At 46.9% G+C, this 27698-nt stretch overlaps 1 protein-coding gene across 2 annotated transcripts in view; it reads right to left on the bottom strand.

The window, feature by feature from the left end:
- The window catches only part of LOC119437483 (nuclear factor NF-kappa-B p100 subunit-like), a 155315-nt gene that overhangs the window by 68914 nt on the left and 58703 nt on the right, over positions 1-27698 (bottom strand). For both annotated transcript variants that reach the window (XM_037704495.2, XM_037704496.2), the window contains exons 7-9: positions 26149-26244; positions 13223-13320; positions 6011-6152 (exon numbers count right to left, since the gene is read on the bottom strand). In XM_037704495.2, the coding sequence (XP_037560423.1) occupies positions 6011-6152; positions 13223-13320; positions 26149-26244 (336 nt within the window). The remainder of the gene's footprint in view (positions 1-6010; positions 6153-13222; positions 13321-26148; positions 26245-27698) is intronic.

Raw genomic sequence — 27698 nt, 5'->3', positions numbered from 1 at the left:
TGAAAACTGCTTGGATGTTTAAGTAAACAACTACAGTAAAACCTTGTAATAACTGAGTCACACCCAACACAAAAATACCCTCGTTATATTCAATATTTGTTCAAAGCATATATTTATTATGTGCTGATATTGACAAGAAACATTTCAGATTTACTTCATTATACACAATAATTTGTTATATCCGTGTTATATCTAGGTTCCGACTGTATACACCGAAATCTCCGTGGAATAATGGTTGAAGGACCACAGCAAGGATCGGCAGAGTTTTTTATGCTGACCACTCAAGGCTATGAAACACATGCTGCACACTGCATCACCACAGTGAGGCTTTTACCACAGCCCATCCCATTCAGACACATCAGTTGCAGCATGCAAAAACTACAGATTGCATACCTGCGCACTTTTATTCATGGTTTTGTTTACGTCAAACATTATATTAAGTTATCAGGCGAATTCCTTACTATACAATACAGTAGCCAATCGAGTTTCCAGAACTTATTTTCCAGACTGGCTCCATCATTCGGAATCTGCTGCAGCCCTGTCACATGCTCCATAGGGTTAACCTACTATGATGTCATAAGCTAATGTTGATACTACATCGTATCAGGAATGGCATAGCTGGTATGTGGCCTACAACAAGCAGCCAATTCTCTTCTGAACTTAAAAAGTTAAAGAGAAATAATAAAACAGAATAACTTCAATAGACTTATTAGCAAAAGGAAGAAAGAACAAAACATACTCCAGCTGCTTCTGTTTTTTTGTTTTTTTTCAACTGCTGATGTTGCCATGTGTCGGCAGTAGAGTGTTCATTAACTTACCTGTATTCTTGTATTCCCTGACAAATAAAATTTCAGTATGTAGAAAGCATTTCTCTCTGTTGTTCTTGCATTTAACTGTATACTTTTTATCTAAACACCATGTTTGGAACTGCTTTTCAATCACGAAATGCAACCAACTCACCCAAATTGCTAATGGCTGCGGGACTGAGCAGAGTCGCCGCCTGGCGGGCACTGGCTCAACCCCAGATAGTGTGGACTGCGGCGCGTGTCGTCTGCTATGCCCTCCACGTTTACATGTACGTGTACGGTGTGCATATCTTTGAAAACCATTTATTTTGTAGTTGTAGCACGGCCGTCAAAGCCTGTCTACATTTTTTGACGATGCACAGAAGCATTTAAGCCTTGCACTGACGTCCTTGCGCTACAGTAAGATCAGTGATTGCACATGTCGAGTGTGTGATATGTGACTGTTGCACCCTCCGTTCGCCACAATAATACCAATTTTATAGTCGCTTTGTGTTTCGAGTAAACTACAGAAACCATTTTCTCTCATTTTAAATAAATGAAGTGGTTGCAACAATACGTAAATTCTGCACTTTAGCGACTTGTCGTGATGTGTTGATCATTGCGCAATCTGTGATACCACACAACATGAATGAGGTGGCGCAAATGTCACTCAGCAGCGAAAAAAAGGTATTTGTTAGCGAGCACTCATTATCGCATCTACACTTTATATTACAATAACTGCATAACTCTCGCATAACTCGGCCTGAGGTGTTCTTTTAATATGCGTTTCTGATGCCACGAGGGTGAGTTTATTCTGTGTTGCAAGTAAATGGTGGGCTTTCGTGTTTTGACTCGCTGCTACAAAGGAAAGCTAAAATAGGGTATTAGTGAGGAACATGTGTGACAGGAGTCTCTAGAAGCAGCACATCATAAAACTGATTTCAAAAGTAGCTATATAACTTCCTTTCACTCTTCAGTGTGGAACTGTTAGCTGGCTGGAAAACAGCGGTCATTATTAGCTGAGATAAAACAACCTAATGATTTTAGCCTCTCAAATAATTACAACTTTGCGTGTAATCATGCAAGGGCAGCTTTGCACTTAAGTTACGTGTATTTAGTGTTACTGCGATAAAAATGTTCTTGTCTAAGGCAACCTGGCGATCCTGCTAATGTGTTGTCACTCACAGTGGCCTAGCTTGTGTAATGAACTCGTCAACTGTTTGCATTTTGCAGTGAATAAAAAAATTACCACACACACAAAAAAAACAGAGAAATGGAGGTGTATGCCAGAAATATTGGTGATGTAAAGTGCGCATTACCTTGCTACTTTACCTTAGTTGTACAGGAATGCTGACTTCTTTACAACCAGTGCAAGATTTGCACAGAATGCGGTAATAATTAAGTTGCACAACAATTTCAGCAAAGCAGACGGAACACCAGCGAAACATGCACAAAAAGCACAAGGAAGTGCCGAAACACACATTGTTTAGCTGAGTGCCAGTCCCCAGTTGACTGGAAGTTTTGCGCTTCTTTTAAGTAAAAAGAAACTCGTGGTGCATTTCATGCAAAAATGTGCCATTGGAGGGCAATGTATAATCAATTCACTGGAATCAGCATGTTTTATTATGATAAAATCCAGCCAAATCGTTCACAGCGAAGCACCACCATGTACTATCGATGCGTGCTGCCAACTGCCTATCTAGACTAAGGCGGGGACGGTGCTGCCACCTGTAGCTCGATCTCGCACCGAATAGATCTTTTACAGCTCCATATACCCACGTGCACTGCCATATTTGCTCACGTGACAGCGCCCACCATTGAGCACCTTCTGATCGGCGTTTGCTCACTCGTTTACAATCACCGTCGCAGCCACATGCACGGCTCAGACGGCAGCTATTTCAGCCAGCATGGTGAGCGTGAGTGGGTAGACAACACAAGACTTTGGCCCAAGCTGCAGAGGCAGTGTAACTATACTTTCATTTATACATTGTCTGCACTGCAATCTTAATAGTGTGCAAGTTTACCGGCTGAAGGCGACAAGTGTAGCAGCCTGATGTTTGCTCTTATCCTTTATACAGTAAAAGATCGTTAATTCGCACCTCGTTAATTCGAATTTTCGAATAATTCGAACTAAGTGGCACAGTCCGGCCATGCTCCATAGAGCCCCATGTATTGAAAAGCTCGTTATTTCGAATGCTAATCCGGCCCGCCACGGATAATTCGAACTTTGCGCCGCCGTAGCCAGCTCGCAGTCTCTGCTGTTAAGCGACAGATGGCGCGACATACACTATCATCATCGCGTGTTTTTAGGGGGCAGCACTTGCGTTTATTCGCAAATGCTCTGCCGCATCGTCATGGACAGCGGGATACGCAGTGCGTTCGGTGGCAACCCCGAAATCGGCCATTCTCTCCGTCGCCAGTGCAATCGCAACGTCTAACTTCTAAGCCTCTCTTTTGTTCTGCACGCGTCCAGTCGCAGACCGACACTGCTCGCGTGCCGCTATGTCGTCGCGTGGAAAATACCGTGCCAAAATGTTGAAGGAAAAAGTGGAAATTCTGCGGGAAGTGGATGCAGGGAAGCAGAGTAAGAATGAAATTGCCAAAAAGCACGATATACCGAGAAGCACGCTGTCGACCTACATCCGCAATAAGAAGACTATTGAGGACTCATACGCGGCTGAAACTTTCGCCAAGGATCGGAAGAGAATTCGTACAGCAAAGCACCCGGACCTGGAGGCAGCGTTGCTCGCATGGATTAAGGAAAAACGGAGCCAGGATATCCCATTGAGTGGCCCCATCATTGTAGCGAAGGCGGCTGATTTCACGCTACGTCTGAACGTCTCCGACTTCGCCGCTTCGGACGGGTGGTTTCACCGCTTCAGGGACAGACACGACCTCGTTTTCCGCAGTGTGTACGGCGAAGCCAAAGCCGTAGGCGCGGAAACCTGCACCGTGTGGCGGAATGGTGCGCTACTAGACCACCTGAACAGGTACGCACCATCCGATATTTTTAATGCCGACGAGACCGCCTTGTTTTTTAAACTCTTGCCGGACAAAACGATCACCTACAAGGGGGACGTGTGTGCAGGCGGCAAACGTTGCAAAGAGCGGGTGACGGTGTTGCTCGGGGCCAATATGACTGGAACCGAGAAGCTCCCCCTATTTGTGATAAGGAAGTCGCAAAAGCCTCAATGTTTTAAGAACATCCGCACGCTGCCGGCCGACTATGCAGCAAATAAGAAGGCCTGGATGACGGGCGAGCTTTTCAAGCAGTGGCTGAGGAAACTCGACCGAAAATTTGAGCTCGGCAAGAGGCAGATTCTTCTCCTTGTCGACAACTGCTCGGCGCACAAGGTGGAAGTCGAGTTGAGAGCCATTGAGCTGGTTTTTCTTCCGGCTAACACCACTGCGGCTCTTCAGCCTATGGATCAGGGCGTTATAAAAGTTTTGAAAAGCTTTTATAGACGCCACATTCTCGAGAAGTTGCTCCTGTGCTCCGATAATGAGAAGAGCTACACCGTCACTCTGCTCACAGCCCTGCACATGCTTGTGCGTGCCTGGAATCAGGTAACCACAGAAACAATTGCGAATTGTTTCCGGCACTGTGGTTTCGGAGCCCTTAACGCAGACGCAAATGAAGTTGAAGAGGACGTCCGCGCTCCGGTTCATGTACAGGAGGTGCTCGGCGATGTGGACTTCGGCGACTACGTGAATGTCGACAGCTGCGCGGCGGTGTGCGGTGCCGTGACCGATGATGAAATCATCGCCCAAGTCGTCGGCGAAGACGAAAACCCAGCCGTGGACGATGACGACGCGAATGATGAAGATGATGATGATGATGTTGGTGAAACACCGGTACGACCTTCATTGGCACAGGTTATGGACGGACTAAATCACGCCCGGCTTTTCTTCAGTTTCGAAGAAGGCGAAGAAGATGCTTTCCGGCTCATTCGAGCTCTGGAAGATAAAGCAGCAGCAATCGCTTTCAGAGGCAAAAAGCAGAAAACCATTACGGACTTTTTTTGCAAATAAATGTACCTAGAGGTGCTCTACCTTTTTTTTGTCATCAGATGTGGCTTTCTTTAATCACTTTCGTTAGTTCGAATTTCGGTTAATTCGAACTCGTTAAGTGTCCCCGTGAACTTCGAATTAACGAGCTTTTCTTTACGGCAGTAGATTTGTAGGGCCGTTACGGCTGTGCACCTGTTGTAGTCCTTAACTGTATTAACTGTAAGTGCAAAAATTTCGTTCGGGAATAGGCGTCTGTGTGCATGCAGAAAATGCATGTTTACGACCTGCTCCGACCATGGTGTTTGGTTCGATTTGGACTGCACCATTCTTGTCGCCAGCGCTGATGAGATAACATGGAAACAGTTTTCTGATTACTTACAGCGCAGATTGAAATGTATTTGTGTGGATAGAAATGTTGCAACTCGGTGAGCCATTGCTCGCCAGCTGTTTGATTCCATGAACGAAAGAAAACGCACGGTTCCTGCCTATTACCGTATTTACTCGCATAATGAATGCACTTCTTTTCCCGAAAAATATGCGCAAGCTATGGGCAAATATTCCTTGATAAGAAGCAGATGCGCAGCGTAAATGTGATGTTCGTCGTGTTTACAGTTGCCTCGGTGTGTGGGTCGAAGCCCATGTCAGCAGTCACCCACTGTAGCTGCCGCCGTGAAGCAGGGTCCATCATAGCCTAACATAACACATCCGAGCCCCGTGGCCACTGGCACAGGGCAGTATGTGTCGGCCACGGAGAAAAGTCCACTCAATTCCTTTAAACTAGAGCCTCAGGGCTCAGCGTTACAGCCATGTAAACTCTATATATCAACTCAAACGTAAGTTTATGGACAGCCTGAGTTTAACGTGTTGTAAGAGCCAAAAAAGGAAGTAGTGGTCTCCACGCGAACCTTTAAAACCAAATTTAACACTGCGCGTCACCAAGATGTTCAGTGGGCGGAGCGTTGTGGGCACTCCCTCGCTTTGCCATAGCGTCCACAGTACAAGCCGCTGAAGAAGCCGAAGTATTGCGAACAGGATGAAGGGCGATTTTTGATTGCCGGTAACTCCGGTTCTACTAATTGCATTGAAATACTTTTTGCTGTAAGATTATTTCTAAAATTGCGTCCATTTATGTGAAATGCTTTTCACAACTCTGATAAAAGAGTGTTGCAGGGCCCCTTAAAAGCAAGAAGCCTGTGGAGTACTGCTTTACTGACCAGAAGGCCCACAAGGCAGATAGGTGAACTCAAAGGGTTCGCTGCAGTCATTGTCCGACTTGCGAATCAGCTGAAACTTGACTGTCACCTGCTGCTGTAAGTTGGTGTCACGGTATGGAGGCGTCTTGAAGACTATGGCCACCTGGGAAGGCAACAAGCAAGACGGGAAACAACCAATGTGAAGTAGAAACAATACAAACATAATGTCATCAAAGATGTGCTGTTATGGTTAGAACAAATGAAAGAGCCCACTGCACTAGAAATTATGCCTGTTAAAGAGAGAAAGTTTGGCGATCAGGCCATTGCAACAACAGCGCAAACAAAAACGCTTGAAGTAGAGCTGATTGTGGTAGAACTTGTCTGTAGAACAGTGCTTGTCCTAAGCAATCGTACTTCTCACATTTTTGTTCACACTGTTGCCTCGACATATTCAACTACATTACCAATAGTGAGCATGGAACAGCCCTTGTGTACAGGGCAGTGGCACTCAAAGAAGGCAGCAGCTGCTTTCCATATACTGCACTAGCTATAAAAAAATTATGCACAAAATGCTAAAGTTTGGATTGTCACATAGTTTGTTGACTTCACCATGGAGAAGCAAATTATTCTGCAAAAAGAAGCATGAAAAATGGTACCCCTGAAAGTATGATCAAATGGTTTCCTACAGTGCTGGTACCTGTATTATGAAATGCTCCTCGCCTCAAAACATTTTATAGTCGAGTGCATGTACAACAAATGCCTCTACAACGAAATGACCTGTATAAAGAAGGAATAATTCTGTCCTGGTTCTATTGTGAGCTGTGCTGTATGCAACCTTTACAACGAAGTGACCCGTATAACGAATGCTTTCGGAGGCCCCAAGCACTTCATTATAAAGGTGTTCGACTGTACCTAATAATAAATGTATATCACAATTATTATAAAAATGTCTAGCCTTGATAACGTTTCAAGATCACAACACAAAATGAACGCTTACAACAGCGGCTGAGATTTCTTCAGTATAGACCTGGGTAATGTTTACCAAAAGTATTCAAAACATTCAGCATAGGGTTATTGCACTAAAATAAAAAGAAATAGATGTATATCCCAATGACGTTACTAATTTCTAGCCTTGCAAGTTCACAACAATACCGAAAAAAAGTTCACAAAACAGAATGAATGCTCCCAACAGCTACTCTGATTTCTCCAGTATAAACTGGGCAAGCTTACCCAACATTTCCAAACCATTCAGTCTAGTCTTGCTACACATCCATTATATACTATAACAAATAGATGTATATTGCAATTTTATAAAACATGTCAATCATTTCTCAAGTCCGCAATATTAAAAGTTAACACAACGAGTTACCACTCACAACAGCTGCTCAGGCTTCTGCAGTATTAATTGGATTGGTCCATCAAACATTTCCAAAACATTCAGCATAATGTTATTGCACTTATACTACATAATCATAAATGATATTATAACAAACCTCCACCCAAAGGCACTGAGCATCAGTGGTAAAGTTGCTCTCTTTAGCTTCAGTAGCTTCACCAGACCGACGGGCGAGGAGTGAAACGAACGACAGGGTGACGAAAGCACCGTAAACACTGCCCGCCGAGCCAGCACCGAAGCGCGGCACGGGTCTCTCGCTCCGCACGCGGTTTGAGGCGGTGGAGCCTTATAATTTTTCCGCGCAGTTCTCTAAAACGGAACCACGTGTGCTCGCGCCGGTATATTGTTTCTGAAATGGGGAGTTTGTCAGATAGACGCCTATATACCAAAGAAAGGAGGTGGCAATGTCGATATCAGAGTGCATTGCTCACGAAATTCAAGGATTTTCAAGGAAGGAAAAAAAATTCCAGGATTTTCAAGGGCCTTGAAAACGCACTTTTGAATTTCAAGGGTTTTCAAGGATTTCAAGGACCTGTACGCACCCTGCTAATTCAACGGCACCTCACTCACCTCAATCGAGGTGCACTAGGAAGGTAGCAGCTTATTTTAAAACCATTATCTATTTCTACAGACAAGGAGGGCTATTAAAAAGTGAGGAAAGCCTTATATCTATACGGTCGAACCTCATTGCAACGAAACAGGATACAGTCAAACCCACTTATAACAATATTCAAGTACCACGAAAATTCCATTGTTATAACCGGGCTGCATGAAAAAAAATCAAAATAGGGGGATGGCAGAGCTGTTCTGAGAAAATTATAAAAAGTGGAGAGGCCCAGTGCCCCTCCCCTCCACCTTCCTCCATCCAGCTGCTGATTGAGTTGACTCGTTTAACTGTTTAACTTTGCTTCCTGCACACTCCGATTGCGTGTAACAAGCCACGGCTGTCGGCATTCAAGAATGGCACTGCTATAATAACTGCAAAGCAGGGTCACGGGCATCAAGTGACATGCGAGCTCCATCGAGGCATCACTTTGGTGGCCTCAAAAGGGGTCTTTAAAAAATGTGAGAAGATTGCCGCGGCAATCTCTCAGCTTCAGACAATCAGAAGAAACGCAGGGGCGAGATTGGCACAAGCATCTCGCCACGTACTTCTCACGGGCTTGCCCGAGAAAATCCCATGTGCATCAACCTTGCTTGCTTTATGCGAAGCTTGCCAACATCCTTATCTCGCGAAGGTCCCTCGCGAAAACAAAGCCACGGAGATACTGAATCATCTGCAGGGACTCCTGCGAGGACAACATTGAGGCAGCCTGTCCTACTGCATCATCGCTGCCTACCACGTCGTCCGTGTCGCCGTTTGCGACGATCAACTCATCGGTTAGAAGCACTTCGTTTCCAAAGCTATAGCAGTGCTCTTTCTTTTCACCGGCAATGTCGTGCATTGCCAATGATCAGTGGGCAGATCAGCCATCTTCCGTTTCAGTGGCGAGTCAAACGAGGCTGCGAAATGGGCGAAACCCTGTGGTCCAAAAGGATTTCGACGCAACCAACAAAGACGAGCACATGCGACTTCATTCGTCGACAGAAATGCGCAGCAAGAACAGTGGCCAGCACTATCTGCTATCAGTGCAGTTGGCGCAGTCCATTCGTGTTTCGGAGGGTGTCGCAGCATAAAGATATGGGCGCAGCCCATTCGTATTCGCAGGGGTGGAAGGGCGACAGGAGAGAGGCACGCGAGGCTGGCGATACGGAGAAGGCTGAAAAACAGCGCGCGGTGACGTGCAGCGGCTCGAATTTCTTATTTTCTTTTTCTTTTTAAGGATTTCGCATTCCATTCTCTTTCGGCACAGACACCCAGTAGCCAGACTTCATCGTTATAACCGATATTGCGGCATGGGGGCATTGTAGTAAGTGGGTTCTTTTACCACAGAAAACGTACAAAAGTTGACGGTGCAGCAGCTTCTCATTGTTATAACCGATATATTGTTAAAACCTGTATTGTTATAAGTGGGTTCAACTGTATAACAAAATAACGGATATAACGAAGTAAATGAAATTCCCATTGAAATTCCCATAGATATCCATGCATTTAAAACCTCGTCTTAACAAAGTGATAATGTCCTGCCAATAGATACAATGAACTAGATTCATCTCCGAAACCAAAAAATACCCGACCGTTCGGCACTCGTTCACTGCAGCAGTTCTAAAATCCCGCATCCACGCATTGCATACGTCATCGAGCAACACTGGCCTCTTTCATCGCCGCATGTAGCTGCACACCTGCATGCAAGCATCAGCTCACTATCACACTTCTCCACTGACCTCTCTCTTGCACATGCCTGGACGCGCAGTTGCGCCATGCTGCACGGCTACGCGCAGCAATGCGAAAAATTAGTGCATTCACTTCTCTCTTTCTCTACGGTGTGCCACACGGGCAGCCGTAGCTGGGCCTAGCCTCAGAGTCCTCCCCGGCGCAATCCCGGGGATCACGCCCAGGTCGTGCATTCACTTCTCCCTCTCCCTGTGGTGCGCCGCACGAGCTGGCAGCTGGGCGTGGCCTCTGATACTGCATTGGCACCGATGCAGTCTTGGAGGCCACAAGTGGGGTGCCCACAACGCTCCGCCTACTGAACACCACCGTGGCGTGCCATTCAAATGAGATTTTGGATCGTAACACAAGCACAGCGCAAAAGATGGGGACAAGATAGAAAGACACAGACAGTGCTGGCTTCCAATCTTCCAACACGGCCAAGCCTCTATCCAAGTCAGTGATTTTGGATGTTGACACAAACGCCACTACTTTCGATTTTGGCACCTACGATGTGCCAAACTCAGAGGCTATCCCTACACTTATGGTGTCTATGAATTACCGGTGTCTCATCTATTTGCTGTGCTACAGTGTACTAGATAGCTACGCATGGCTATCCTCGCACTGAGTGGGTGGAGATGCGCGACTCATGCGTCCCCTGATGTTGTTTTCCCTGCATGGCTCCCATCTCCTGTAATCTGGCTTCACCGTGTGGCTCTATGGCAGTGGCAGTCGGTGTGGCATATTGCAAGAGATGACGCGAGTGTTGCGCTGCTAACGCCACCTAACGGAGGCGTTACACGGGGGCAAAAGGGAGAAGGCTGTTTCCTTGGCTTGGGATCGGCGAGCAGCGCAGACGTTCCGTGCGTGCGCTGACACACTCTCTCTCGTGAGCCTTAGGATGTCAGACGTTTACGCTTGCTCGGGCCTTGAGTCACGTCATCCGCAGATACCAATCAGAGCCCGCTGTTGCCCTCAGCAAGCCATAGTAACCCCAGGGAGCAGGCTCGTTGCAGCAACTCGTGGAGGCCACGGTATCTACCCTACCCTGTAGACACAGCTACGTTCAGCTGTAGTTTCTAACTATTTGCACGACAGGGCTGGAGTGCGCGCTGGCACTCATGTCCTCCAGTCTGGCCATGCTATGTGGTGCGCACCAGCTTTGTCCTGCACCAGCTTGACCGACGGGTAGCAGCCAGATTCAAAGTGCGCATTTTGAGCAATAGCTCAATACGAAGCAAAGTCTGCCAAGGCGTCGAGCCAGTAGTGACCAGGAGTAAGCTCACACTAGCAGGCGTGCGCGTGGTCTGCCTTAAGTTTCGCTCAGTTCAAGGCTAGTTGAGAGTTCAAAACTAATCGAAATTAACGAGACCCAATGGCTACGATACTGATAAGCAGTGTGGCCAAAGTTTAATTCCTACACAGACGGGTGCAGCCGAGCATTAGCAGACAATATTACGATAGTCATACTTCCAGAACTTATTGAAATTCGAAACATAGATTTTTGCTACACTCAGCCTGTTTATTTTACTGCATCAATAAATATACACAGTAACAGTAGGAAGAAGCGTACTGATCCAAACACCCTTCCTGATTGATGTCAGCTATTAGCTAATAGCAGTCGCATATGAGAATCTGCTATATCACAAAATATGGCAGCCCTGAAAAGAGTGAGGAGAAGGCTTCTGTTGAAATACAAAGAGTGATCTATGCAAAACGCAAAGTTAAATTTGCGTTTTGCTTGTGAGCTCCACATGCTGTGCACGACTGCAAAATTTGGCTAAGATGTTCACAGCAGCATATGCTATCTGCGGACTGCTATTTTACTAAGCCTGAATGTCATATGTAAGAGGCCGCCTGAGGCGCAAAAGAGGAAGAGGAGCACGAGAAGCACGGCTTTCCGAATGGCACGAGCCTTCGAGGCGCGTGACCCGAGGCGTAATCGAGGGATGAACTGCGCTGTCCGGTGATTATCGACGTGGCTCCGGGCCAGGAAGGTCGCATTGTCAGCTACGCTCTGGCGACGGGAGACTTGGGGGTCTGGCTGAGTCCGTGAGGTTGGCAGTCCAAGGTGTGTCCGTCGACCTTGGCGAAGTTCGAGCGAGGCTCCTGGACTGGCTGCAGCCTCTCACGGCGGGACCGGGCACCCCAGAGAGGATCCCTCTTCTGCGGCAGACCGGCACGTTCAATATTCCTTGGGACGCCACATCGGCACTCACGAAGAAGTTGTGATGCATCCCGATGTTAGGCCTATCAAGGTGGGCCTAGGCAATGCCGCGCCACGTCACCGACGAAGTACGAGACATCCAAATCTAAGACAAGCGAGGCGACGCGACGACGGCAAGGCAACGATTACAGCATCGACAAGAGTACCGAATTCTTGGGAAAAGAGCGACGAGCTTCAGACTGGAAAATACGTGCCACGACGAGCGCAGTAAGACGACTCTTCTTTGTAGCGTCTCAGCGGTAGGCTAGTGTTGCCTGACTTTCGCGTAACGAACGTCAAAGACGAATGCAGGCGGAATGAAGTACGTGTTTATTGAGTAGGTTGTACAAATCTTAGAGTGCATACTTTTTGTTTTAGTATGAGTTAGTCTTAGTTTGAGTGCGTTTTATTTTGAGTTTTAAGTTCGAGTGTAATTAAAAATCTGTTTGCTGTGTCGACATGCGTCTTCCTCCTCCATCTCTTATGACACCCGCACACCCCCGAGATCGGTGACACGTGACACTGAGGTGGTTCAGGACCCCTTTAAGACAGCACAGGGTCTACTGAAGTATCCTTGCTCCACGTACTGCAAGCCATGCATTCTGCTGTTTGCGTTTAATTATGGTGTAATACACAACCTTCGACCAAGGGCCAGCATGTTGTGTTCATAGAGTGCAAGAGAATGTGGGAGTTGGCTGCACTGGTAGAATGTGGGCATGGCCCAGTTTGGCACATTGCCAGGTATCCAACAGCTTGCGATGGTTTTGAACTGCTGCATCGGATCAGTTACTAGCATTGCTGCACATCGCCAGATTTCGGCCTAATCAGCAGGAAATGAACGGTAAATCTTCATTACGAACTAAGAAAACAGTTACTTATATTCATTAATAGAAAATTTTTGCTCTGCTAAAACGTAATTTTAATTAAATGCAGGGGTCCACATGAGGATTTCAAGGAAAATTAAAATTGCTTCGTTACATGAGTTCATTATAATAAGGTTTGACTGTACACAAGGACTGCATTGCAACAGTATGCTTAAGCAGAGAGCAGCATTGAAAAAAGTGACAATTAACCATACAACACAGGCATGCTTATATTTTCACTTGTAACAAAAGTTGTGCTGGGTCTCTTACAAAGATTTCAACACTGTTGCTTCTGCTATTGTTTTCCTACAGAAGTTTGAGACCATGAATCAGGGCAGAAAAGCCAACCATGTTGAACCATAAGTGCCTATGAGAAGTCTCACAAAGCCAAATATATGTGTGCGTGTGTGTGTGTGAGAGAGAGAGAGAGAAAGAGAAGGGGTGCTCTCACTCTCACCTGATAGTGCACATCTGATTCCTGGAATGTGGCTGCCTCCTCCCAGGTCCTCTCCTTTGTCTCCTCGTTTTCTTCAAAGAACTTGATCTGGATGTCCTCTGCACATTGGAGTAAAGTGAGCGAGAGAAAAGTAGGATGACAACATGAAATGTAATGTGCCTAGAAACACGCAGATTTGACATGTGTTTCCCGTCAAACATTTCTGGCACTTGCACAGCTGTCAATCCGGGGCAAAAGGGTTTAACAACTTATCCAGGGGTGGGACAGCCTAAAGTCAACTAGGAGTAATTCTTGGAGCAGGTAAAATTCGATTTTGGAATAGTTTAGACCAGCTGAGTTCTGATTTTGGAGAAGTGTCTAGCAGGATACCAAACCCATAGTGTACCGCAAACCAGAAAAAAAAAAATGTTTGTGCGAACCAGTGCTGAACCATTCTGGGATTTTTTTCACTCTGAAATGAAACCCGGTAGAAAAAAAAAGTTTTTGGTTCGGTAGATTACTACACTGGAGGTTTTCATCCGTGCATTGCGTGCACTTGTGGCGCAATCATGATACCTGATATACCTAAGCACACAGACTTGCTGCCAGTAGCAGCACTGTTATTGCGGTTTTCAATGTGGCTCATCGAGAGGCAGGCATGTAAGCTCTACACTCGCCAGTGTTTCGAGTTGGTGGCCATCACATACCTCTCTGGTGGCGGGAGACCTATATAATCACGGAACACAACACCAACAACGCCATCCAAAGAAGCACTCAGTGTCGTGGCCTGTACATCAGCATCAGGCAGCCTGTGAATTCATTTTGCAATCGCACAAGGGAAGAAACTAAATTTAAATAGTCGTTACGTATTCTTGAATTGGTATACGCATGCTGCTATGGTGCCTTGACTGTTCATCGGTACGGATTTCTAAGTAATCACCAGCATTTCTTTTAACACTTTCGTGACCGCGCCTATTCCCGTCGACAGTATTTTCTCGATAGTACAAGTTCGAATTTTGGCGCCTCTCCGAGTGCTTTGGACAGCTAGAGCCATCGAGCGGGTTAAAGAGAGACTATTTTATCAGTTTCGGCTTTGTGTTTCTGTTTTTCACCGCGCGGGGATTTTTAAAGCGCCTGCATAGTCGGGGTGACGAGCGCTCGTCATTTGGCATCTACATCGCGCGCGTCCGCTCCACGGAAACAGCGAGTTTAGACGGATTCCGACGCATCTGGGCTTGAATTTGCGGATGATCGTAGCAGCACAGACTCGGAACACGACTTCGATTTGTCGGACTTCAGTACGGACGACGAAAGTGCGGCAAACCGCCCCAGAACATAGATGGGTATCCGCCGTTGAGTTTTGCTTTCTTCTCCGACCGTGTTATCACTGCCGCGCATCGATGTAAGGATTTCCGGCATGTTCTAAAGGTCACAGTTCTTATCTGCAAGGTGTAAATGTCGTTCGGACGGGATCATTTGCCGGCGGTCGCGCAGAGAGTCAAGTTTTGTCCACGAAGACGGCCGGGAGTGCACCTTGGAATTGCGCTCCGGAGTGCTGCGTGTACCTGTGTATCTCAAGAACTTTTGTAGATACAGAGCTTATATTTGCAGGCTGATTTCATATATCCCTCTTCTTGAAAATGTATATTTCGATTTTTCTAAATATTTTTTTTGTGCAAAGCAGCATTGATGTTTTTATCGATCTTTCTTGTTCTTGATGAGATTTTTTTGTTTTGATAATTTTTTCGTAGTATTTTTAATAAATATGCTTTTTGAAATTAATACCGTTGGAAAGATAATTTCTTCTTCTACAATTTGATACCATACACTTCAACATGAATCATTTCCTATGGCAGCAAAAAAAATAGTAGCCAGACTACCCGAAAACTACCGATTTTCCCGCGATCACGAAAGTGTTAAAGGGCTTATGAATAATTTGGTAAAAAAACTTTAGTCTTTTCTGCTTGATTCGTAACTCCAGCAATGGAGGATTACCACGGTTGAGGAATAAAAGGTGCAATACAGCTCAGCCACTTATAACGTAACCGTTTAGAGTGCAGAACTGGCTATGACACGGCCTTTTCTGACTCACGTTTACCCTTCCATAGAACACCATGTATACGCATACCGCTTACAGTGCAGCCACACAAGACGAAATACCGGTTACAATGCGGCTTCTGTGGAAAAATCTCGTTGATAAGCGCAGTAGCGAAGACACTTTTCAACAAGGTGCGCCCACTGATAGGAGATATGCGGAGGAGGAGCATGAGACATGGAGCAAACGAACTAAAAAGTGGTGGCAGCGCGACATGGGCACGTGGTGGTTGCCTAGGCACCGGAGAAACCTTTTGCACGGCTGCTTATCAGCGGTGCTTTGCACTAAATGCGGCTTGAGTTTCTATGCACCCGTCGTGATGTGCGTTGTGAAGTGCAGGTATCGCACGTGTGATGCTGTCAGTTTAAGCAGTGTTCCGCAAATTTAGTTTTGAGCTACAGTAAAATCTCAGTGATATGAATCTCGTGGGGTCGCGTGAAATATTCGTATCACCCGAAATTCGTATCATCAAAACATACACAATATCAAGAAAAATGAATTTATTTTTACCAGAAAAGATTTCTAATAGTGGAACCCCATTGATACCTTCGTCGCTGCTGTGTTTTCCCGGCTGCTATGTCACATTTTCGCGGTCCCGACCTAAATCTCATTGACTCCCATGTATAGTCGAATCTCGATAATTCGAACTCGAAGGGCCCAAAAATTTGTTCAAATTAAAAGAAGGACTTATTTTTGAAATATTCATGCACCATAGCACGACGTACGAACAGTGCGATTCGTGAAATATTGTGGCGCGCAAGCGCATATCGAGCGAGGGCCACGAAACTGCCCGCGTTGACCAATGCTCGCTTCGCGATAACGGCAGAAAATGAAACTTCAGGGAGCGGGCAGCGCAGGCACGGCGAGAGAGAGAGATTGTGGTTGATGAGAGGAAGAGGCGACACGGCGACGGGCGCGCCCCGCGCGGGGACCGTCGCAGGCGAGGGAGGAGGGCGGCAGGTAAGCAGATTTGGCCTCGGCAACTCTGTCGCTTTGGTGGCTCCCCTTGCCCTCCCTCTCAACACCCTCGTAGTCCCCTCACCTTCGACTGTCTCCGTGCAAGTCCGCCGCTCCCGCCGGCCCGGCGCCGGCTTAGCCCGCTCCCTGAAGTTTCGTTTTCTTCCATTGAAGCGAGTGTTGGCCGGACTGTCAGCCGGACTGGGCCTTCGCTGTTGGTTCCCTCTGCGCTGCAGCCGCAGCATTGGCTGAGACGTCGGCACGTACACGCGTGTTCCGGCGACACGCAGAAACAGTGACCTTGCTGTGACGGCACAGTTCTTTTTTTTTCTCCGCGCGGCGTTGAGGGGTCTCGCCTTAGCTTTTGCTCTATGACGGTGTTGGAGCAATGCCGGTCGGAGGCGCCTCCACGTTATTTCGCGCGCTGCTGAGAGCATTGTCGGTGCGCAGTATGTTTGAATTAACCATCGCAAATGCTTTCGCGTTCGACAAACCAGGCGTTCCCGGTGATACTTTGCCAATCTATAATGTTCCTGGATGTTATGTTGCGTTTGAATGTGGCAGTCACATAAATTTAGCGGTGCAGCCAGCTTGCAGATTGCAACAAGCGACCGATGTGTTGCAACAAGCGACCGGAACGTTGCAGATACGACGCACCCGCGCGGGTGCCGTATCCTGAAAGCAATCTGCGACGTGCGCAAAGTGCGCGCCCACGCGGACCTTATGGTCGAAATGATCTGCGATGTTGACAAAGTGTGCCTAGTGCCAGTAGCTTCGTATGCGCTGTACCTTCGACGTTTAGTTCGCGTTGAAGCGAGAGACAGCGCAAAGGTCAATTCGCTCGCTGCTGCTACTGCGCTTCCATTGCTTCACCTTTCGGGTGAAACTGGGACTTTTTTTTCTCTTTTTTCGCGGTCCCTTGAAAAACGTATCAACGGGACGTTTTCTTTTTGCACAAATCGTCAACGACCGCCTTCTGAAAGGCGTATACACGCACGTGATCTTACGAATGTTTTGCACGCCACCACAGCGTTTTGACTGTCAGGGCTGCGCCTCAGTCGTCGTTGCAGCAGTGGTCCTCATCTACTTTCTCGCTAAGCATCGGCTAGGCTGTGATGTGGTTCGGTCCGCTCGACGTGGGGACCAATGAGAGCTTGCGCGGCCGCGTGACGTAGTTGGTTGTTTGGCGACTATAGATCCTGCCCAGATACCGCTGCACCGGCTTGTCTGTGCCTGTCACCCCGCTGGCTCGGCTGCCGCTGCTGTTGCTCACGTGCTCGTATAATCCGCAGCGGCACGGCAACACGTTCGGAACAGCCGATTTTAAAAAATTGTTAGCAATGTATTTCGGCCGGGGAATGTTACGAATTCGTATCACACCGAAATTCATACCAGCCGGGTTCGTATCACCAGAGTTTTACTGTATTAGGCTTTGTGTGCACTTATGAGGTTCCGCCGTTCGTACTACTGCGCGCACATACAAACTTGGTAGTAGTTGCCGCAGCTGATCGCCTAAGGAACCAAACTCGGTACGTGTTGCTGTCAGTTCAGCCCGTGCTCACATCCGTAGTCTCTATGTAATTGTCTACGGGTACGAACATATCAAGGGCGAGCCTCCTAGGACGGCATGCTGCCTGACACTCCTGCCGACTAGGCCTAACCAGCCTGCCAGCGACCAACGTTTTAGTTCAGTACCGAGTCAACGAAATGCATTGCAATGGCTGTACAGCACATGGAAAGCGGAGAAACCTACTTGATAATGAAAGTGAGGGCATGAGCAACACTCGAATGACGGCAACTTGGTCCGCGGTCGCCATGTTTTCGAAACCGTGCATATGCCGATCAGTTTCGATCGCCATCGTTTAAAAAAAATTATTACTTTGTCTGCTTCAGGCGAAGACCGCAGGTACCTGGACATAAACCTTTCAAAGTTCGTAAATTTAAACGGATGCAAAACTCCCGGTCGCACGCTTCGATTCTCAGATAGGCACAGCTGCTTGGTCTACATGTTTTGCATATGTACAGGCCTGGAAAATCGTTGTTTTGGTTATAGTGCGGATATTCGCGACTTCGGCGATTTACGTTATAAGTGGTCTACACGGTATTTATTAAATATAAATCTGGCAACAAGGCACTGTACTTTTTAAGTTATGGGGTTTTACGTGCCAAAACCAGTTCTGATTATGAGGCACGCCGTAGTGGGGGACTCCGGAAATTTGGACCACCTGGGGTTCTTTAACGTGCACCTAAATCTAAGTACACGAGTGTTTTCGCATTTCGCCCCCGTCGAAATGCGGGCACTGTACTTTTTCAAGTTTGCAACAACTGGTAATGGTGTATGGATTCCATATGATTTTCACATACTCAAAGATAGGCCTGACTATTGTTACGTAAATAAGACATTTGATGTCTGGATTTGTGCCTCGAAGGTTTCTGCTTAAGGAAACCACAATGCTTTTAAGGACTTGGAGCACACATGATCTATGTGGGCATTCCAACTTAAATCTGTAGTAAAAGCAAAGTCCAAGCATTTATGCTCTTGAAAATTTGAAAGTAGGTTACCGTTTATATGATGGTCAAAGATAAGACTATGTCTTTCTAGTTATCAACATAAAGACTGATTTGGTGCACATTTAACGACATTTGTCGGACACATTCTTGCACAGAATCTAAAGGCTGACTGCCAATCACGAATTCTCATTTTTGCGCTAGGTTAGTGAACATCACTTTTGCCTTCTGCATATTAATCTTCAACCCTACTCATACACTTTAGCTAGGCTAAGGTCCTGTATAATTTGTTGCAAGTCATCTCCATCATAGCTGAACTTCAAGACACACAAGCCGCAACTAATCACACACATATAAGTATTTTGTCAACTATGGATAATTTTTGTCGAAAACTAGCACTGCCTGTGATCCATATCTCGTCATATGGTGCACCTTGGAAACAAACCTCGGTGCAATCCGAGTAGCATCCTTGGGCACTGCTCACACTTCCAGCCACCTGGTCACAGCTTGGCTACTTTTCTCATCCGTGGCCTAGGAGGTTGGCTACCTTCGAGAGTTCCAAGGCAACTTTCTGAGCTTTGGATCCCACAACCAAGGTTGGTACCCCCCCCTACCCCAGAGAGTGGGCATAGGTTTTTAGTTGAATTTCTGAACTTCCCGGGTTGAGAATTAACATGTTCGAGAGAACTGTGAAAGGATGCTCTACGACCTGTAGCTTAGCACTGTTTTCCAAAGGCCTCACTGCTGTGCCAGCTGGGTTAAGGGCTACAGTGAAATCCCCGGAAATTCTAAAGTCTCTTCATTCAAATTAACGGATAATTTGAACTGCTAGGTTGGTGCCGGCAAAGTCTTATTTATTTGACTAGAGAAAAACTCCCGCGAATTCGAACTCCAAAAATGGCACGTTTATTTCGAACGAAATTTTTCGCTCCCATGAACTGCTTTCCAGACAAACCAAAGTCACAGGCGGAGGCTCAATGCATCGCTAACTACCATAATGTTGTGTGCTGTAAAAATTACAAGAGAAGGCGGGCAGGAAGCCAAGAGCGAACCGGAGCAAGCAGAGTGGCTTCTTTCCCAGCCAGCTCTAAAGGAGCAGGAAGGAGTCCCGTCGCATGTACTTGATCACATTACCGCGCACTCAGTGCGGCACCCTTGTGCCGCACAAATGATCGGCCGTTATATTCAAGGGCTCTCCTTAGTTCTAACTTCATTTTATACGAATAAATTTACGGCCCCCTTGGAGTTCAAACTAAGGAGATTGTACTGCAGAACCTTTACAAACCCAATTATGACAAGCTTGAGATCTGCTCTGAGCTGTTTTTCTGAGTCAGTGTCACATGTAAGAGGCCGCCGGTGGCACGAAAAAAAAGAGGAGCACGCGATGCCTGGTGTTTGGAACCGTGCGAGCGCGCGAGGCGCACGAACCGAGGCATAGTCGAGAGATGAACGGCGCTGTCCGTTGAGTTTCAACGTGGCACCGGGTCAGGAAGGTCGCATCTCCAGCTATGTTCCTGGCGACGGGAGACTTGGGGGTCTGGTTGAGTCCACGACGCTGGCCATCCAAGGTGTGGCCGTCGACCTCGGCAAGTTCGGGCGAGGCTCCTGGACGGGCTGCAGCTTCTCACGGCAGGACAAGGCACCCCAGAGAGGATCCCCCTTCTGCGGCAGACCGGCACGTTCGATTCTCCTCGGGACGACACGTCAGCACTCCTGAAGAAGTTGCGACGCATCCCGACGCTAGGCCTAGGCAGGTGGGCCTAAGCAGCGCCGAGCGCCATCGCTGACGAGCGCATCACCGACGAGATACCGACGAGCTCACCACCGACAAAGGAGGCAACGCGAGTCGTCGGCATCTACGGCAGTAACGACGCCCCGAATGAATGCGACTTGGACCCGACGAGAGGAGCTTCAAGTCGGCAGTCCGTAAGAGCCCATGTTTTTGTTTACGACGCAGTTAGGCCGGGGCCAAGGTGGCCAGACTCTGGCGAGCAAAAGCTAAGACTGACCGAGAGACTTTAAGGCGGAGCGAGGCTCCGAAACTGAGATAGTTTTGTTTAAGTAGTTTGTAGTTAATCTGAGTTTGCTGTTTGAGTTCCAGTGAAGACTTTTGTTGAATCAATTTTAGTTTCACGTGCCTTTAGTTTTGACTTTCGGTTTTAGTGTTGTGTGTCGCGTGCGTTCACCACTCCTGTATATATTAAATCTTCGTTTGCCGTGCCGCCAGTCGTCTCTCTCCTCCATCGAGAGTAGCGCATGCTCGCAGCTCTCCGCACTCCCAAGTAAAGGTGACAAATATTGGCGAGCGTGCCAGGATTGATACGGCCCAGTCACCGATACTCGGGAGTTGTAAAGATGGAATGGGAACGTTTGGCGGCGGTAGCGAAGGATTTAAATATGTCGAAGGAGGAGACGATGGCGTTTTTTGAATACACGCAGCAAGAAAAAGAAAAAGAACACCAACGAGAACGTCAGAGGCACGAACGAGCACGCGAGGAACATGAACAAGTGCGCGAACAGCACAAAAATGAAAAAGAAATTTTAGAATTAAAGATTAGACTAGCGGAGATGGGCGCAGGTTCTCGTGACGGCACAAGTGCACCCGGATTGGCGTCATCCAACTCAACTTCGCCCAGAGCAAAGCAAATTTGCCCTAGGAAATTAATGGCTCCTTTTGATGAGCGTAGGGACGATTTAGATGCGTACTTGCATCGCTTCGAAAGAATAGCGGTCGGGCAAGGCTGGGCAAGGAATGAGTGGGCTAGCGCCTTAAGCCTGTGTCTAGTTGGTGAGGCTTTGAGTGTGTTTAGACGGATGCCCGCCGAAGAGAGCTTAGACTATGACAAGGTGAAAAACACTTTATTACAAAGATTCCGACTAACTGCTGAGGGTTTCCACGAAAAGTTCAGGTCATGCAAGCCGGAAGACGCTGAAACTGGAAAACAGTTTGCATGTAGATTAACAAACTACTTTGAGAGATGGATGGAGTTGTCAGAGACCAACAAGACATATGAAGGGGTGCGGGACAAGGTCGTAGGAGAGCAATTTCTCACTAGGTGCAGCGACAGTCTGGCGGTATTCCTCAAAGAGAGGAAATTAAAAACAGTGGAGGAGATGGCAGCGCACTCAGATCAGTTCGTAGAGGCGCAGGGTCTAAGAAATTTAGGAAAGAGTGGCAAGGATGCGCCGATGGCAGCCGCAGGTGAGACGAGGAATCAGGGTCCAATGAACAGGCAAGGGACGCCCCAAAGATGTTTTCTTTGTAACCGGCTGGGACATATAGCAATGAACTGTCGGGTGAAGGATAGTCGACGTGGTCCACCAGTGGTTTGCCAGCTATGTCAAAAGAGAGGTCATGGGGCGCACAAATGCAGATCAGGATACGTGGACAAAGCTGCATGTATGATGAAAGGTAAAGAGGATGGGCCGAGAGAAAAGAACATGCCCGTGGTGGAGGGAGAAGTTCAAGGACGCAGGGCCACAGTTTTGAGAGACACGGGGGCGAACACAGTATTGGTTAGGGAAAGTCTGGTGCCGTCAGAGAACATGACCGGCTATTTCAAACCAGTCATTTTGGCGGACAGGTCTGTTAAGTATTTACCAGAGGTGCGAGTTCAAGTATCAACACCATATTTCACAGGAGTAATCACAGCTAGGTGTGTAGAAGATCCTCTGTTTGACTTGATTTTGGGAAATGTACCATGGGTGAGAAGGGCCGAAGACCCAGACCCTAACTGGAGGAGGACAGAGGATTTAGAGGAGAGGAATAAGCCAGAAGCGCCAGAAGAGGAGAGACCTGAAGTAGAGGTAGCAGCGGAAGTACAAACGCGAGCTATGAGTAAGAGTACTAAACCCTTAACACCATTACCGGTCACGAACATTAAGCGGTTGAGCATAACAGCGGCCGAATTAAAGGAATTACAGGAGAAAGACGAGTCGTTGCAGAAGTGCGTACAGAAGATAGGAGAAGTAGTACGAAGGAAAAGAAGTCGAAACGTGGTGGAGTTTTTCAAGAAAAACGACTTATTATACCGGAGGTGTGTGTTCAATTCCGGGAGAGAGGTTCAGCAGTTGATGGTCCCAAAGGAACTGAGAGAGAAAGTACTGAAGTTAGGGCATGATAATGCAATGGCAGGCCACCAGGGAATAAAAGACTCTTTGGAAAAAATAACAGACGATTTCTTTTGGATCGGGGTACAGAGCGACGTGAGGAGATACGTCAGGGCATGCGATGTATGTCAAAAGACTATGGCTAAGGGGAAAAACAAGAAGAAGACTAGTGTTTGCATGATGATTGCTGAAGGGAAGGACACAGAGATACGAGATAATGCCTGTGACGCCGTAAAGAAGCTCACGACTAGAGAGCCCTTGATTCAGGTTAACCGGGATAAGAGGATGGACAACATCCCTATCGAGGTCCATATACCCGAAGAGCAGAAGAGAGTAAAGAAAGAAGTAGTTCCACCTCAGAAAGATAGGAAGTTGATAGGTGCAGTTGAGTCCAGGGAGCATCATGCACCAGACACGATGGAACATTGGGACTCCGAGGAAAAGGGCGAAGGAGATAGATACCCAAATCGCCCTAAACATGTAACGCGCAAGCGCGGAAGATGGAAAAGAAATAGGGCAGGTGCAATGGCAAGAACGAAAAGGAAAACCATGTAGGGCTGGCACGCGGAAGATTGCAGAACTTGTAAATGTGTATAGAGAGGAAAGAAGTGAAACAGTACCTATGTAGATATAGAGTAGGTAGAGTATTGTAAAACATGCTATGATGCAAAGTTTATTCATGTAGAGTGTTTCGAAACATTGAAGTAGTGGACATTGTGAACAGCTGAGTGAAGTGCATTAGGTGGTGAAAAGTGCATAAAGTGAACGCTTAAACGCGGTGAACAGTGCGTCTGGTGAATTGTGCGCAACAGTGTGGTGTTGTGTAGTGCATCGAGTCTTCAATGAACCAGCACCAATGTCACTACGAGGAGTCACAGTCATCACCTGAACGCCAAGAGTGAGCAGTTTTTTGAGAAAAAACTCTTGAAATGTCACATGTAAGAGGCCGCCGGTGGCGCGAAAAAGAAGAGGAGCACGCGATGCCTGGTGTTCGGAACGGCGCGAGCGCGCGAGGCGCACGAACCGAGGCATAGTCGAGAGATGAACGGCGCTGTCCGTTGAGTTTCAACGTGGCACCGGGTCAGGAAGGTCGCATCTCCAGCTATGTTCTGGCGACGGGAGACTTGGGCGTCTGGTTGAGTCCGCGACGCTGGCCGTCCAAGGTGTGGCCGTCGACCTCGGCAAGTTCGGGCGAGGCTCCTGGACGGGCTGCAGCTTCTCACGGCAGGACCAGGCACCCCAGAGAGGATCCCCCTTCTGCGGCAGACCGGCACGTTCGATTCTCCTCGGGACGACACGTCGGCACTCCTGAAGAAGTTGCGACGCATCCCGACGGTAGGCCTAGGCAGGTGGGCCTAAGCAGCGCCGAGCGCCATCGCTGACGAGCGCATCACCGACGAGATACCGACGAGCTCACCACCGACAAAGGAGGCAACGCGAGTCGTCGGCATCTACGGCAGTAACGACGCCCCGAATGAATGCGACTTGGACCCGACGAGAGGAGCTTCAAGTCGGCGGTCCGTAAGAGCCCATGTTTTTGTTTACGACGCAGTTAGGCCGGGGCCAAGGTGGCCAGACTCTGGCGAGCAAAAGCTAAGACTGACCGAGAGACTTTAAGGCGGAGCGAGGCTCCGAAACTGAGATAGTTTTGTTTAAGTAGTTTGTAGTTAATCTGAGTTTGCTGTTTGAGTTTCAGTGAAGACTTTTGTTGAATCAATTTTAGTTTCGCGTGCCTTTAGTTTTGACTTTCGGTTTTAGTGTTGTGTGTCGCGTGCGTTCACCACTCCTGTATATATTAAATCTTCGTTTGCCGTGCCGCCAGTCGTCTCTCTCCTCCATCGAGAGTAGCGCATGCTCGCAGCTCTCCGCACTCCCAAGTAAAGGTGGTAAAGGTCATCTTCATGACTTCAAAATGTCTCCTCGACACACACACACTATGCAACTCATGGAACTCCAGAATATGTCATTTGTTTGCACCAGTCATGAAGACCAGTTCTTGCTAAGCTAAAAGTGGGGTTCAGGCTTGCTGCTCCTTACTGAGCAAGTCAAGCATTCTTTTTCAAGGAACCCTTGCACTCTTTGCACATTTCTAATGCATAAGCACAAGCTGCTATGAGGCCCATATACCCACTGAAGAAAATGGGTAACAACAAAACACACAACCTGCAAGAAACAAGCAGAAATGCATCCAGCCACAAATTTCTGATGGCAATAATAACACATAACCAGCACCAGGTCAGTTTTGTACCCGGCTATCTATCTTCCTGTAAAATCTGCAATGAATAAAAAGTGCACAGTGGAATTGTCTGCATATGCACATTTAAACTTTACCCTAATTGTGAGTCTAGGATATTTTAAATGAATGATGAAGTTTTTATAGAGCCACTCACCAGGCCCCATTGTAAATTTTAGATGCTAGACGTTCTAAAACGCCGTGCCATGGTGAGTGACGTTGCTAGGACTGTGCTTTACGTCATGGCGTCTGTGCATCTGTCAGTAAGGAGCAGCCAGAACTCAACTCTCTGGCTGGGAGCAACACTTCCTCGAGAGGGAGGAAGCATGACATTGGTTTTGAAATTTCAGCTGTTTTTGCTGCGTGCAGCGCTGCAATACTTTGCAGACACGATTGCCAGCGTGTGGAGTATGCACTGCGCTTGTTTGGCCAAACCTGGTGAGGGGCCCTTGAATAGCCACGAAAATTACAGATAGATTATAAGTATGAAATGCACAGCCATAACCATAAGTGTATGTACGACGGTTTCCACAAAAATGTGAAGTTACATATCTAGATGTGCATCCTGAAATTGAGAACTGCAGCCTGCATTTGGAAATGAGAAGGTCCGCAATGCATCCAACTTTAGAACTGCATGTCTGTAGGTTTCCGAGAAATTATAATTTTTCTGCACTATGGTCTGTTTACTTTTGCACACTGCTAAACAGCCCCAAGTTTTGTCCCACTGGCTCTCAAATGAATGGTACTAGTGTGGGTTACCGAAGAGATACTCATTGGCTGCATAAACTTTTAGACATCTTTGTTTTTCAGCATAGCAACACTGATTACTTAAAATTAATTTTTAAACTCGATAAGCAGTAAAGTGGGGCAGCGTGATTGAACTTGGCGCAGTGCCATAGAACCATTAATTAACTCAGTGCCTCACCAAACACACCACAGCGAACTGCCATAAGCCAAAAGCTAAAGGCCATATGGTACTAAAGTCACGATGCATCAGAAGTGGGCTGCAAACGTTGAAGACCAAAGACCACGTGGAACACTCACTCTTGTTGATCTTCTCACAGAGAATCCAGACCTCATCGCCACCCTTGCATGATCCTGACTTGCGATTTGCTTTGGTTATTCTCAGCTTTCCAGCCTCTGGTCAATGGGAGAGAAGAAATACGCACCATCTGGACATAAGTCTGTAAGCAAGTTGGCGCACTCATTGACGAGCAACTCAAGCAAAACTCATTGAGCAGACCTAAAAATTAGTTTCCTACAGGGACTACTCGGAGGGAAATTATTTGGGCACCAGTGTCCAAGGGATAAGTCGAGCTTGCAGCCCAACAAGAATGGGCATGATGGAAAGGTGCTATGCGTGTACATAAAGGAAACTGAACACACGCAACAGACTAAAGCAGATAGAACGCAACAGATCGGTTGCATTGTAGCCTGATTTTGTGGACCTTCATGAAAATTTTTTTGGGGCAACTGAGACTAGGGGAGGTAGTTCATAAGGTGAGAGAAGAGAATCAGTAAATCTGTGGCTGGCAAGCTCCTGTTGAGGAGAATATGCTGCTCCATTCTTTACATGTAACCGGTCACAGTAACATTTGTGTTATGAAATTTCATTACAAGTGTGTACAAAAAAGTAAAAGCCAGTTCAGTTCAATGAGAGAAAAAAAATAATGACTAAATGAAAATATGGCCCGACTTCATTTACAGTCAAACCTTGTCACACAGTCGAACCTTGATATAATCAACACAGATATAACAACTTATTGGATATAACAAATTATTGGATACAACAAAGTAAATAAAAAAAATTGCTTGGTTATGCTTAATTTCAATGCAGTATTTGACTGTTATAATGAAATCGGTGGTGCCACTCACGAACTGAGATTTGGAGCAATTTTTGGAGCAGCAAAATCTTAAATTTGGAGCAGTTTGGAGCATTCAGATACAGATTTCGGAGCACTTTGGAGCTAATAAATGCCAGCTGCTGGACATGTCCTAAGCTATTTCAAACACTTAAAATTGATAAGCATTATTCCAGAAAGTATTTGCTTGCTGTAAAACAATGTTGCTCTGCCTCTAAATACATGAGTTTCCCTCTAATTTAAATGAAGACAACAAACCTGTTCACACAGCGTGCTGTAATTAGTTTATTTCAAGTTGAGTGAAGCTGTTGCCTTTTACATCGTATGATTTGCTCATTGACAGCTGACACTTTGTTATGTTTTCAGCAGGGCTCTAGCATCAGTCTGAAACGCCTCGCCAGACTCAATGTCATCAATGCTTTTCTGAGCCAGGCCAGCCTTGATGAGCCCCTCGTAACGCTCAGTCATTGCTTCAGACGACACCAGGTACTTTTCAACGGTCTGTTTTTCCTCATAAAGCTGAAGCCTCTATCTGTTCAGCAACTGGCCGATTCACAACTGGCGTCGACCGATTATTTCGACACCAGCAATTCAAACAAGCTCGATTATTCGAACTACTTTGAAGACTGGCCCATAAATTAAAAGTATAAATACGACCGAAATTTCAGACACCTTAAGGTACGCCATCCTATATAATTCGGACTCCGCCTGCACGACTGCGTGCTAATTTGA

This window comes from Dermacentor silvarum, chromosome 1 (genome assembly GCF_013339745.2).
Source record: "Dermacentor silvarum isolate Dsil-2018 chromosome 1, BIME_Dsil_1.4, whole genome shotgun sequence".
NCBI lineage: Eukaryota > Metazoa > Arthropoda > Arachnida > Ixodida > Ixodidae > Dermacentor > Dermacentor silvarum.
The sequence above is the reverse complement of the archived record's forward strand: the minus strand, read 5'-3'. Positions and strand labels throughout refer to the sequence as shown.